The 14,389-nt window shown below is 45.2% G+C and overlaps 1 protein-coding gene across 6 annotated transcripts in view; it reads left to right on the top strand.

Annotated features, from left to right (window-relative positions):
* odad2 (outer dynein arm docking complex subunit 2) overlaps window positions 1-14,389 on the top strand; it is a 50,987-nt gene that overhangs the window by 20,834 nt on the left and 15,764 nt on the right. For all 6 annotated transcript variants that reach the window (XM_079489226.1, XM_079489224.1, XM_079489225.1 and 3 more), the window contains exons 11-17: window positions 1,092-1,238; window positions 1,653-1,862; window positions 3,397-3,636; window positions 4,438-4,548; window positions 4,719-4,873; window positions 11,825-12,005; window positions 13,166-13,227. In XM_079489226.1, the coding sequence (XP_079345352.1) occupies window positions 1,092-1,238; window positions 1,653-1,862; window positions 3,397-3,636; window positions 4,438-4,548; window positions 4,719-4,873; window positions 11,825-12,005; window positions 13,166-13,227 (1,106 nt within the window). The remainder of the gene's footprint in view (window positions 1-1,091; window positions 1,239-1,652; window positions 1,863-3,396; window positions 3,637-4,437; window positions 4,549-4,718; window positions 4,874-11,824; window positions 12,006-13,165; window positions 13,228-14,389) is intronic.

Consider the following 14,389-nt stretch of genomic DNA (forward strand, 5'->3'; position numbering starts at 1 on the left):
CTGGCCCAACGGGAGAGAACTTGAAGAGGGAATCTTGAAACAACAAGAAAGTGGCCACACATGCCAATAGCCAGAGTGCCAATGTTTTATTTAGGACAGCAGGTAGACAGAATCCAGGATTCTGTCTACCTGTTTCAAGATTCCCTCTTCTAGACGCTACACTTAGCTTAACCCATTCTGTGCGGGAACCCCTTTTGGTGTTAGCATTATGTTATGCTTTAGCTATTGAAAAATAGCAGATCTACAAGCTCATAGCGCGCCACCGAGTGGCGCGCTACGAACTTGTAGGTCTGCTATTTTTGAAAAATCGAAGAACGACTGACATAGAAACATAGCTTTTTCAGAAAACTGTCAGGATGTACAGTAGAAGAAATGTTTAGAATCTGATCTCGGGTCAAAATGTGATAAGAGAGCAGAGTAAAGTGAGTGCCACTACAGTGTGTATCACATCTTGACCTTATGTCACTTACGTTAAATCCCTGGTTTTGTCTTTTTGTCCTTTTCTTTTTTTTTATAAGTGCACACATTGAGGCTATAAAATCTAATATGTTCAATTTCCTGCCCTGTGCCATGTGTACATATTGAGCTGCACTTAAATCAAATGTTTTTTTTTCCCCATTTTTTTTCTTCTCCCCCTCACAAAAAACACTTATTGACTTAGTAGTGTAACGGTTGCTAATTATTGGGAAGTGCGAGTTAAATGTCATATGTGTGTATAGCAACTGTCAAAACAGATCCCGGCCCCCAATGCCCAAAAAGTCATTATTAGTTTGAGGTCTCCGTTGCTACTACTTTTTCAATCTTAGGTCATTGTCTAATGGTTTATGGCCTCAGCTTGGTAGTCGGGGAGGGAGCGGTGCTCTGTTAGCAAATATACTCTCTTTCCATCGCTGTTTACCACCACAAAGCTAAACACTTACCAGGCTGTGGTTATAAACAAAAGTACAGTACACCAGCAGGGAGGGAGGCCTGTGTCCTCTTCATTCCATTTTCTAAATGCCTGTTTCATGTTTAACTCTCCCACTCAGCTCTCTCCACCTCTCTCTCTGCCTGCCGTTTTCATTCAATCGTGCTTGGCATTATTATTTCAGGGAGGGAACCAGACGGCCACTGTGATTGCTCTGTGCTCCATGAGGGACTTTAATTTAGTGCAGGAGACGTGCCAACTGGCCATCCGGGACGTAGGTGGCCTTGAAGTCCTCATTAACTTGCTGGATACAGAAGAAATCAAATGCAAAGTGAGTAGCCGTGCCAAGAACTGGACCTAGATGGGCCCGCGGGCCCCAAACAGAGCCAGCACTGTGGTGTGCCAGCCTGTGTTTGTAAGCTAGAGAACCACACATCCTCATTGAATCCCCTAGTGCCAGAGAGTGCTGATTTTAAAGACACAGGGTAGCAGTTATCCTCATAGACCTAATGACATCTGTGGGCGCCGGCTAACCCACTTTATTAAGACCTTTCTTGTTCTGACTATTTTTAGTAGGAGGAGGAGAGGGTGAACGTTCAGCTAGTCTGTGTTGTTATTGCTCCCCTGACGTACAGATGTTCACCTCATGTTTGCATCAGGGCACAGTTTTTCTTCCCCCCCAAGTCTCCGTTTGCTTTTGTGGTCGTTAACTTGTGTGTGTGTGTGCATGTGCGTGCGCGGTCAGATCGGCTCCCTGAAGATCCTGAGGGAGATCAGTCAGAGCTCTCAGATCCGCCATGCCATCGCCGACCTGGGCGGCCTTCAGACCATGGTGAAGATCCTGGACTCGCCGGTGAAGGACCTCAAGGCGCTGGCCGCCGAGACCATCGCCAACGTGGCCAAGTTCCGCAGAGCGCGGAGAACCATCAGGCAGTCCGGAGGCATTAAGAGACTGGTGAGTCTGAAGTAATGGCACTCTGGTGTACAGACCACAGTAAACGTGGTGTTGGGCAATGTCGCACAGTTGCCTTCTTGCCCCCGTATGGTATACAGCACATGACACGGTCACAACCTTCGCTAAAGCACGTCTCCCGCTGGCGCTGTCCCCCGGTTCTGCACAGTGCCGCCAAGAGTCTCTACCTCACACGAGAGCAGGTCCAGGCCGAAAAACAGATAGAATGTCCCTGACGTCCAACGACCTGCGTTCATGTTTATTGACAGAGGGACCTGTGATTAAAGCCCCCGTGCTTTGTATATTTTCCCCAGCTCACGAATCGGATGTTCTCATGTGCGAGTCACTCGCAAGGGCAGATTAATTTCACGCTACGGCAAGAGACCACCTTTGAACTGTGCAGCGTGTGTGCATGCGTGTGTGTGTGTGTGTGTGCGTGCGTGCGTGCGTGCGTGCGTGTGTGTGTGTGTGTGTGTGTGTAATAGATTTGCCTGCTCTGTCTCACGGGCCAGGAACTACGGATTAAAACACCGACAGGACGGCCATAAGCCGTCACACTGGGCTTCTCAGACCTAACGTCAACATCTGTCCTGACGCTTTTCCACTCCCCGCCATCTCTGGCTTTTTAATCCTGTCAGCCCCTGTGGTAATAGAATTTTAATTACGCCCCTAATCACAGCCAACAACTTGCTATTCTCATCTGGAGACGGCCATTATCGCTCCGGTGCAGCCAGCGGAGATTTCGGAATCCTTGAACGCGAGTCCAATCCAGGTTCACAGAGTTTGCGTTCTGCAGTGCAGTAGTGGGTGACTGTTTGGAGGTTTGCACTGCAGGCCTGTTACCGTACGGCTGATTTATTTATACTTGGTTGCGCATCATCTCGCACAGCAAACACACCACATCTACAAACTCACAATGTGCGGAGATGCGACACGCTGTGGGCTTGTAGATCTGCTGTTTTGTGTGCGCAGCACCACCGCGAATAAGTATAAATCCAGGCATATTACGTGCTTTGCTTGTCTGTGCGTGCATGTAGTGTATGGGAGTGTTTGCATTCCTCGTCACATTTTGTGCATCGATGTCGGTCCATGTCCGTATGTCTTGGGTTCTTCAGGTGCAGTGGTGGTAGTACTGGTAGTACAAGTACAATTTTGAGGTACGTTTACTTTGCTGGAGTATTTAAAAGTTTCAGTACTTTTACTTCTACTCCACTACATTTCAGAGGAAAATATTGTACTTTTACTCCACTACACTTATTTGGAAACTTGATTATTATTACAAAACATATATTTACCACACGCCCTATACATTTCGGCCATTTGAAAATAGCAGATCTACAAGCTCACAACGCGCTGCATTGTGAGCTTGTAGATCTGCCATTTCTTTTACGATTTTTAGACATTTGAAATGGGACATTTCTGTATAAGGAGTATTTTTACTTTTGGCACTTTAAGTACACTTTGATGCCAATACATTATGAATGTATGAACTTTTACATGTAAACATTTGAGTACTCTTGCTCCACCACTGTATCAGGTGGAGCTGCTGGACTGCGTCCCCGGCGCCCCGGCCAGCACGCTGAGCGGCGAGCAGGAGAAGGACATGGAGGTGGCCCGCTGCGGAGCGCTAGCGCTGTGGAGCTGCAGCAAGAGCACCAGGAACAAGGAGGCCATCCGCAGGGCCGGGGGCATCCCCCTGCTGGCACGCCTGCTCAAGTCCCCCCACCACAACATGCTCATCCCCGTGGTGGGCACGCTGCAGGAGTGTGCTTCAGAGGTGGGTGTCTGTGTGGGCGTGTAATTGTATGTGGTGGTATAGCATTGGCAACATGCGGTCGGAATTGTTTTATAAAAAATAAAAATAAAGTATCCCACAATTTTTAACCAATTTCTTTCACCCAGTGTCAATTATCTAATGTAATCCTGGGCGCTACACTCCCTCTGCCGACCTGGGGAGAGCAACGGACTGACCTCATGCATGATGAGTCCAAGCTGCTTCTATTCACCTGACAGTGGGGACTTTCCCCGTTTGGACGTTGCGTGTGGAAGGAACACGTTATTCCAACGAGTTCCTTTCCCCTCCATCAGGGGCGCCTGATGGGTTGGCCAGGGGGAGGACGTTTTTAGAGACCAGGATTACTGCATGTTTTTTGTGAGGGCACCTACCCTAGGGGACACAGGGAGAAGATGCAAACTCCACACAGAAAGGCCCTTTTGCCAACCCCATTGTTTACTATTTCGAAAAAACATTTTAAAATGGTGAAAATGTCCGATCTACATTGACACGTTGGGAGCTTGGCTATTTGAACTATTTCTAAATGTTTTTCAAAATAGTAAAAAAGTGCTATGGCGACATGCAAGATTTGTAGTCCACTAGGGTTGCTTTTTTCTCCCTAGTCTACACCAAATCTCTTTGGCAAAAATAGTCAAGTGCAGCTTTTAGATCTACATAGAGCCATTTTTGCTGAATCTTCGCCTCCCAGAATACAATAGCCATTCATGTGTTTAGATTAGAGAAGTCCTGTTATGTTGGCTGCATACCGTAATATGGATTACATTTTTTGTCTTTCTCTTACAGAGAAGCTACCGAATTGCCATTCAAACGGAGGGCATGATCAAGGACCTGGTCAAAAACCTCAGCTGTGAAAACCAAGAGCTTCAAATGCACTGCGCCAGTGCAATCTTTAAGGTCGCTGTTTTCCTCTAATATTCCCTATAGGCGAGCATTTTGACCAGGACTATACAAATGCTATGTCGTGTGAAAAGTCGAATGGTTATGTAGTCTACTGTTCTAATTGGAAGCACATTGTAGCATGAGCTGACGTTACACCCCGACTCTCTCTCGTTTTGGCCTCTTAGTGTGCAGAGGACAAGCACACCCGTGACCTGGTGCGTCGCTACAAGGGCCTTCAGCCCCTGGTGTCCCTGCTGAGCCAGAGGGACAACAAGCTGCTGCTGGCTGCCACCACCGGAGCCATCTGGAAGTGTTCCATCAGCATGGAGAACGTGGCTAAGTACGCCTCTCTGCTCGGGGTCTCACCTTATTACCTCTCATTAACACACTAACACGCATGAGGGCACACGCACACCTTCGCGCACGCACGCACGCACATTGACTCGCACGCATGTACAAACACACACATGCGTCTCAGTCAGGTGGCATATACACTTGCATACATGTGGCGCACACATACGTACATGTTCTTGTCTCGCACATGCATGCACACTCACACGCGTTAATAAACGGCCATAGCCGGTGTGCTACTGCTGTTTGTTTTGCGTGATGGGGTGATCATGGAACAGACCCTTGTTTTTCGAGACCTACGTCTGTGTGTTTGCAATTGGCCGGTAACGGATTACCCTGACGTTGACAAATCACTTACATGCGAGCGGCGATCTAATGAGCCTCAATTTTGAAAAGCGGGGGTTAATAGCAATTTAGCATGTGTTCGTCGTGTTTGGAAAATTATGTTTGCTGACTCGCTGCGGTTAGAGTGGGAGCCCTAGGCAAACCGGGTGACTCCTTGAGCGTATTAGAATATCTGTGCAATCACCATCACATGTGCTGCTTTTTTATGGGGGTCGTCCATTGGTTCACATGCTAGTCATCTCACTTTTTCCACCCTCACACTGTTGTCATAATATGTCCCTGTCGCTTTACGTCGCGTCTGTTCGAAGCGATTATTTGGCTAAAATGTTAATGCGTCTTTTTTTCTTTTTTGCACAGATTAGCTTTGAGCTTTTACGTGACTGTCTGCCGGTGGAATTCGCCCTTTTCCACTGCTAACAACAGACAAAGCAAAGGTGTTGATTTTATAGTCTTATATGACGTGTTAGTCGAGGCAGTCCTCTGTCAGTGTGTTGAACAAGAGCGAGCATACTCGAAGGATCAGCCGCACGACAGCTATTTGCTAATGTCAGAAAAGGCACGCTGACAGAGCCTTTAATCATTTATCATGTATGGCAGACGTTTATTTAAGTGTCATTTAGAGCAGTTCCCTCAGCAGTGACATTTCTGGAACGCTCCTTGGGTTTTTTGCGTTCGCGTCAGATGATTTTTTAAGTCAGTAATTTTCCCTCTAAAATAAATAATGCCCTGAGTCCGTGCCCTGGCAGGCCTCTGCCTCTCCAGTGGTGCTGCTCCCATGAAAAGAAAAGAAAATGATTTAACATAACTTATTTTCTCATTCGGTGTGAGGCGGGAGACCTAGAATACAACCCACATCTATTAAATGAATACCGTGGCAACCTCACAATAAATCCAAGGCTTATTTTTTGCAACGGAGCCAACGAACTGATAACACGCTGTCCGTTAATCACTTTTTTTACGATAAGATTGTTTTGAGAGTTTTATAGGGTTTACGTTGAGGTACGATTATGTGGAAATGTTTAGCTTCTGACTTGGGAACGCTATATAATTCAAATTACTGTGGAATTCTAAAAATAACAATAGAAAGGCCAGTAGCTCTCACAAACATCTTCCAAGACATCATATATCACAACTGACAGAGTGATATCCTACATTTAGAGACTTAAGTCCCCCCCCAACTGAAAATGGATGCCTGTTGCCATATTCAATTTAGTAAAGATCCCATTATAGTAGCATGACAATAACATCTCATTGAAAACGGCTGGAGGAATCTCTTCCTCACAGGCCAAGTTCAATGAGGTTGATGTCACCGTGAACAGCACTTTACACATTTCATCCGTTTTCTGGGTACAGAGTGAACCTCTCACACTGCCCCTGCATGGGCCACTGGCTATACTAGACCGCTTTTCATATATTCAGCCCACTTCTGAACCAAAGTTATTTTTTTTAAAGCCGTCAGAAAAACAACAGAAATGGCAACAACTGGGAACCCTTCTGAGTGCAGCTTGGCATGGCGATAAAACAAGTTAAGTGTGCTATAGCTGGCCATGAGTAATATGGCACCTCCGTACACTTGCTCCCATTATGGGCCTGGTGCCCTGCGTAATTACTCATAACATTGTTGCTATGCAAAAAGGCAACAGTAATAATAAACACGAGGAATGATGATAATGGCACCTTTAACCACATGTAAAACCACAATTGGTGGCACTTCATTTGCGAACATCAGAGGATTCAGAAGGTATAGCCCTGCTATCATTAGGACTAATGTAATACTTCACGAGGCACCTAGGTGGGAGAAGCCAAAGGGCCATGACGTTCCCATTTTAGCTGCTCCTTTACTGTGTGCTGTTGAGTTTTTAGGCTGTAGTTTTCTGGACGCCACTCACACCTGGGTGTGAACGAAGGTGAAACTTGGCCGCGGCTGCAGGAGGCAAACCAGCATGATGTACAGCAAACGTTCTTTATTTTCTTAAAATATCGCTAGTCTACACTTCTCTCACAGGGTTATTTGAATAACTTATAAAAATATCAAGGTCATGCAAAGGCTTGGAATGGCTTGACCAAGCCATTACTGTCGAAAGGGGAAAGGCTGCTAATGGTAACTCGGTCTCTTTGAGCTCTGTTCCGGGCGTGCGCTCATTTCAGAATCAATCACAGGCTGAGTGGCATTCCGAGATGGAAATCAGTTTGGAATAAACTGCAGTAGTAATGAGCGGGAGAGGGGGAGATTTCTTTCTTTCTTTCTGTTTTCATGAAGCAACATTACTGTAACACAGTGCATGGCCCATAACAAAGCCTGCATGCTTCTGTGTGAGTGATCTCCAGCCTGGTCTGGACAGTATAGGGGCAGGGAGGGAGACCTACTGCTACTTGACGCTAGCAGCAGCAGCAGCATGTGTTAGCCATTTTGCTGATTAATGATGCATCACAATGAGAGATGATTGATGGCCAGAAATATAATTACATTCATAACCGAAGTGTGTTTGTTTAACCCACTTTGGGCGGGAACCCCTTTTGGTGTTTTAAGCATTATGTTATGCTTTAGCTGTTGACAAATAGCAGCGCTACGAGCTTGTAGATCTGCTATTTTTGAAAAATCGTGAAAATGTGGCGCAAATCTTTGAATATACTGTATATTCTTTCAGAGCCAAAGTTTTTACCTCAAATCTTGGCTTCTGGTGGGGTCCCTGGAACAACATATTTTCAGATGGGGGTCGGCGGCCAATTACATATTATTATCTTGGGTGTCCTTGACATGAAAATGTTTGAGAACGACTGACACAGAAACATGGGTTTTTCAGAAAACTGTTTAGAAGACATTTGTAGAATCGTTCCCAGGTCAAAATGGGTTAAAGCGGCCATCGTTTAAAGGCCCAGAAGCTTGTGTTGTCCATTAGACTTGCAGCATTAAAGAAAGGGTTTGGAGTCTGGGCAGAGGTTATTCTTTAATGAAAGGCCTTTATAAAGAAGCCAACCTTGTAGTCATCAGAAGCTTACTGTGTACATATTTTAAGTACCCATTTTGACCTGAGATCAGATTCTAAAAATGTCTTCTACATCCTGACAGTTTTCTGAAAAAGCTATATTTCTTTGTCAGTCATTCTTCGATTTTTCAAAAATAGCAGACCTACAAGCTCGTAGCGCGCCACTCGGTGGCACGCTATGAGCTTGTAGATCTGCTATTTTTGAATAGCTAAAGCACAACATAATGCTAACACCAAAAGGGGTTCCCGCCCCAAAATGAGTTAATGGAAGGCCTTTATAAAGAAGCCAACCTTGTAGTCATCAGAAGCTTACCGTGTACATATTTTAATGTAGATTTATGGAAGCAATGATATATGGCCCCTTGCACCCATATATCAAGGTGTTGGGGACACACACGAATGCTGTGTGTAAAAAAATAAAATAATAATAATAATTAAAAAAAACTTAGACTTATAACAAAAGAGTGAGGGAATAACTTTGCAATGGAAAGTCGTGACTGCCAAGTTTTACCGGCCTTGTTTGCCAGCACAATAATGTAATGTTTGGGGTCAAGATTGTGGGGTTCGCTTCCAGATTACCGACTACCCCTCCGTCTTACCTCTGTTCCAGCCCTATGATGAGCAGACCATAATTACACATCTAAATGACACATCTCCTTACCTCACAGTCTGTCTAAATGTCTTCGCTCACTCCAGAGTTATTCCCTGTTCTGCCATTTTGGAATCACTTGATGCGTTTAACCCATTTTAGGCGGGAACCCCTTTCGGTGTTAGCATCATGTTATGCTTTAGCTATTGAAAAATAGCAGATCTACAAGCTCATAGCGCGCCACCGAGTGGCGCGCTACGAGCTTGTAGGTCTGCTATTTTTGAAAAATCGAAGAACGACTGACATAGAAACATAGATTTTTCGGAAAACTGTCAGGATGTAGAAGACATTTTTAGAATCTGATCTCAGGTCAAAATGGATTAATACACTGCAGGTCACCTCTAATGCACGAATCCGTTTGAGATGTTTTCTATCCCGTCTTCTCTGCTCCGGTTCCCTGAAATGATGCCTGTTTCATTCACCCGGGGCTCTCCTAAACACACTGGCTGGCATAGAGGGCAGCATTTTAGCTCTCTGCACCATCAGTTAACTCATTCAGGACGGGAATCCCTTTTGGGGTTTTAAGCATTATGTTATACTTTAGCTCTTGGAAAAAATGGCAGCTTGTAGCGTGGCAAGCTTGTAGATCTGCTATTTTTGAAAAAGCGGGAAATTGTGGTGCAAATCTTTGAATATATATTCTTTCAGAGCGAAAATGTTCAACTCAAATCTTTGCTTTCGGGGGGTCCCTGGAACTACATATTTTCAGATGGGAGTCCGCAGCCAAATACGGATAATTATGGGGGGCCTCGACATAGAAAGGTTGAGCACCACTGACATGGAAACATGTCAGTCCTAACTTTTAGGATTTAGAAGACATTTATTTTAGAATCGGCCTCAAGGTCTAAATGGGTTAAAGTGTTACAGTAGCAGATGAATGGCAGAAAGAGAAGAAGACAATCAATCATTTAAAAAAAAGCGCCGCTCCAAAAAGCCAAACTGTGGTTCTTGCGTCTTCTGACAAGGCTTTTAATAACAGCTTCCAATTGTATGAGGCCCAGTGTTTGGAGGACGGGCTGCTCGAGGCAACTGCTGCCATCACGTAATTAAGCGGGTTGGGATTTGGGCTTTTAGAAAAATAGACATAACTTAGTCGTTCATTTATCAAAAGTTATGTGCACGATTACAAGATAATTCTACCATAGTGCAATGCAGATGGCACTTCGGTGGCCGCATAGGAAAACCATTGTTTTCTCTTTTTTTTCCTCTGTGAATTTCACTTTGGCAGACATGCTCTTCATTAGCACGGTTTTCACTTGCAAGAATACGCTGTGTTTCAGCGGACCCTGACCGAAACCAAATGACCTTGGACACTTTCTACAATGGTCTACGGACCCGGCCTGCCAGCAACCGTAACCGTGAATAAAAGCAGTCGTAGAACCTAACCGTACATCAGAGGTTTGTTGGGGTTTTTCTTTTGCAACCGCACTATATCCCTCTTAAATGTTTACTGTAGTTTACTGCTCTTATAGGGCTGGCAAACAATGCAATATTGCAGCAAAACAGAGAGTGTGTGTTGCCAAGCCACAGCTAAACCTCGGTCATGCAAAGTACATGTGGGGGCGCTGCGAGGAGACGCATGGGAAAACTTCGTCTCTGCTACTGTGTCAATGGTCTGTGCCAATGCCAGCCGACGACCTACGTATACAACCCAGTTCAACTGCCTCTCTGCTACTGTGTCAATGACCTGTGCCAATGCCAGCCGACGACCTACGTATACAACCCAGTTCCTACTGTGTCAATGAGCTGTGCCAATGCCAGCCGACGGCCTACGTATACAACCCAGTTCCTACACTGTTGTTGTTGTTGTTGCTGCTGCTGTTGTTGTTTGTCATGTGGCCAAATGGCACCATTTGTGGCTGTTTACTGATTCTTTGTCAGAGAACCTATGAATTATCTGTATTATATGTTGGGGGAAAAAACCAGGACATTTGCAACTTTACTAGTACACTCGGGGAAAGATATCAACATTCCACAAGACAAACATTTGGAACGCCCGCCTTATCTTCAAGTGATGTAAAGTGAACGAAACGAGGGCTGCCCCTGCAGTCTAGCACTAACCGCCTCAGAGCACTGGAACAGGTAACCACCTATTCTGTCCACCCCAGCTTGCCAACTCGGACGGCAAGCTTGTCAACATGCGAAGCCATCGGGCGCTCTGTGCTGGCACTTGGTCGCCTGGCTCCGCTTTGCTCGGGCTCACAAGCCTCATCAAGGCCTCACTGTTGGCTCACCTGCCTAGTTCTTAGGTGATATAAAAACTAAAAAGTCATGCATGCAAAGCAGCTTTTTGTTCAGTTGAGAGCGAAACAAATGGAGCGTTCGCCTCCCCCCAGCCCATCCTGTCTTCAGTATAACACCAACCACAGTATTTTGACAGACCTCTCTCAAAATAAACGATACCTACACAAATTATTTCTAGACCAAATAACCCACACAGTGTCAGGTCCAGAACTGAGAGTATAGAGGGTATGCACATGCATAAAGTGAATGGCAAATCGAGTGGCAAAGTGAGTGACAAAGTCAGTTTAATATTGTTTAACGTTGTTTAATGCAATCAAATACAACTTTTCTGTTTGGATGAATGGGCTGTCAAGGCCAAGGACTGTCTAAAGAGGACGAGACGCGAATACCGTACGGGCGACACCATGTTGCTTATGGTGCTCCATGGAAGGAAAGAAACATGCGCAATGGGCTATATGCAGCCAACACTTCCGCGTTCAGCTTCCTTGGTCTCAACTGTGCATGTTTCTTTCCTTCCATGGAGCACCATAAGCAACATGGCGTCGCCTGTACGGTCTTCGCGTCTCGTCCTCTTTAGACAGTCCTTGGTCAAGGCCAGGAAGTAGTTTTTGCCACTCAGTAGGCGTTCCTGCATAACTTCCGGGTTTGATGATGATGTCACTCGCATACCCTCTATAAAGGCTGAATCACTGACACCCCCTCTCCCCTCCTTAAGGTTTCAGGAGTACAAAGCCCTGGAGAAGCTGGTTGGTCTGCTCACAGATCAGCCTGAAGAGGTGCTGGTCAACGTGGTAGGAGCTCTGGGGGAGTGTGCCCAGGTTCCTGCCAACCGAGACACCATCCGCCAGTGTAGAGGCATCCGGCCTTTGGTCAACCTGCTCACTGGAACCAACCAGGCAAGGATTTTACTTTACTACTTCTTTATTAGTGTGGTTGCCTATGGGCAACCATACTATTGTTCCCCTTACCTTTTATTTCTTTCTTTCTTTCTTTCTTATTCTGTATAAACTTTATTTTGCCGTGCTACGCCTCCCACAGTTTTTGCCAAACATACTCGAGCCATATGTCAAATCGACCGGCTTCATCGGGAATCGTGTGCTTGTTGATTGATAAGAGAAATGTTGTATAGTTTAATTGATATTAATTAATTAGTGAATAAATTTTCCCCATTCACTTGAATGGGAAAATGGGAAAACTTACATTCAACTATTTGTTTCTCTGAGACCGTAAGGGCTGTAGTTACAACACTTGGAGGGGAGGTTCATAATAATTATGAAAATAAATTAACATATAATTATATCGGTCGGCCTCATGGTGGCGCTATAACAGCCCACTTTACGTTTTGCATTATAACTCTTGCATGGTAGGTCGTAAAATCAAAATATTCCTTGAGTCATGACGCATCTCCCCATATAGGCCACGCCCATTTGCGTCAGGATAGATTTTCCGCCATTTTGAATTTTCTTCAAAACACACTTTTGGATCCTCCAGCTACAGATTTTGGCCAAATCTCACAAGAATCGGTACACATGATCTCCGGACCTATCCGATTAAAACAGCAAAGTCAGAATTTTGATAGTCCATATCGTTCGTCCCTAATCAGCTTCCAAAGTTGGTGGGAGGGGCCTGTTTTACAAAAGACGGCACAAATCACGAACGGAATGTCCGATCCATCCCAAATTTTTGTCAAATGTCGAGGGTGGCTTAATAAACACAGAGCCAAAAGCTATTCTATTTTTATCTATAGGGGGCGCCACAATTACAAAAACACTTTCGGGGGGATTTCGGGGGGGAAAAAACCCTCCGAATTACTTACACATGATCACAAGGGTGACTTTACATTGTAATTGGCTAGCAAAATTACCGGGAGGGGCCTATATTAGCGAGTGAGGCAACCACACTTTGCAATTTCCCAGAATTGCTTCTTTCTAGTTTGTTTATGTAATGGAACCGTGCACATACAATAAACACTTGAACATCTATCTGAAAACCTTTTGGCTTATTGTTTGTTTTCTCTCTCTCTCTCTCTCTCTCGTCCATTGTTCATATCATCAAGGCACTGCTTGTGAATGTGACGAAAGCGGTGGGCGCCTGTGCCACAGACATGGAGAACATGGCGTGAGTATCTCTCCCTTCAAACATACAGAGCTAGGCGAAGGTTACACTGCTCTCTCCTGCCACACACTTACTGTATACGAACACACACAGCAGTGTTTTCACAAGTAATTCTTTAATAGATGACCGGCGGCTTACCTAGAACATTACTGAACTAGGTCCAAACATATAGTCCAGACTGTGTAACAAGATCATGTGTTATGACAGGACAGTGACATAATTTCCCAGATCAAAGATGGTACCATTTAAGTCACCACATCCCAATATTATAAAATTAAAAAGAATAAAACAGTTATTTTAGTGTGTAATTACACAGGTAGGGTCCTCTTTCATCTGCGGCATAATGACAGATTTTAAAGGCTTTGTTTATTGTACCTGCTGCGAATGAATATGGTTGTGGTTTGAGCCCCAGTGTTTTACTGTAGCTCCGCGGTCATTGTCAGGGACGGAGGTGGTCAGGGGAGCATACTTCAGGCCCCGTCCAAGACCTCATGTGCTGGAAAAAGCACAGAGAACATTCACTCCAGTCCATGTTCCTCCTCTCCCGCGGCCGCAAGCACTGCACAACACTGCACCGTCCCCATCTGAATCTCATTGTTTTTTTATGGGGTTGTTATGGACTCCGAGACCCTCCTTAATTAACACTGGACACAAGTCGATGCTTGCGCGTCTGAGTGCACGCTCTGGGCTGGCCGTTAACACTGTTGTGTGTGTCAGAGTAACGCGCTTGTGGGGGGGAGTGGAACCGCAGGGGTGCAATAAAAAAGAAGTTCAGCGTGTTTGGACAAAATAAGGCTGTCTCAGCCACTGACTGTGGGAGATTCAGCTTCAACAAAGAGAAGTGTTTTACAGTCAAGCCTGATCATTCCGCAGTCGTGTTCCCCATGTTTTCTCACGACATGTATATTTAGGCCAGGGCCTTGTAATCTTTAGGCGTTTACACTTAGCTGTGGACAGAACATTGTGACTTCCACAGGGGCTTTTTCGGCATCTTGTGGCAAAGGGCTTATTTTGAGACATGAGCGTGTACAGTCATTTGCTAAGCAATTAACATAACTCACATTTGATTGTTTCCTGCCCCGGTCCAGTGTTGTCATTTTTTGCTTTTTCGATTGAGTAGTTTAGTTTGCCAACAAACGATGATGACGATGTTTGCATATGTGTT

This window comes from Electrona antarctica (genome assembly GCF_951216825.1).
Source record: "Electrona antarctica genome assembly, chromosome: 20".
Classification (NCBI taxonomy): Eukaryota; Metazoa; Chordata; class Actinopteri; order Myctophiformes; family Myctophidae; genus Electrona; species Electrona antarctica.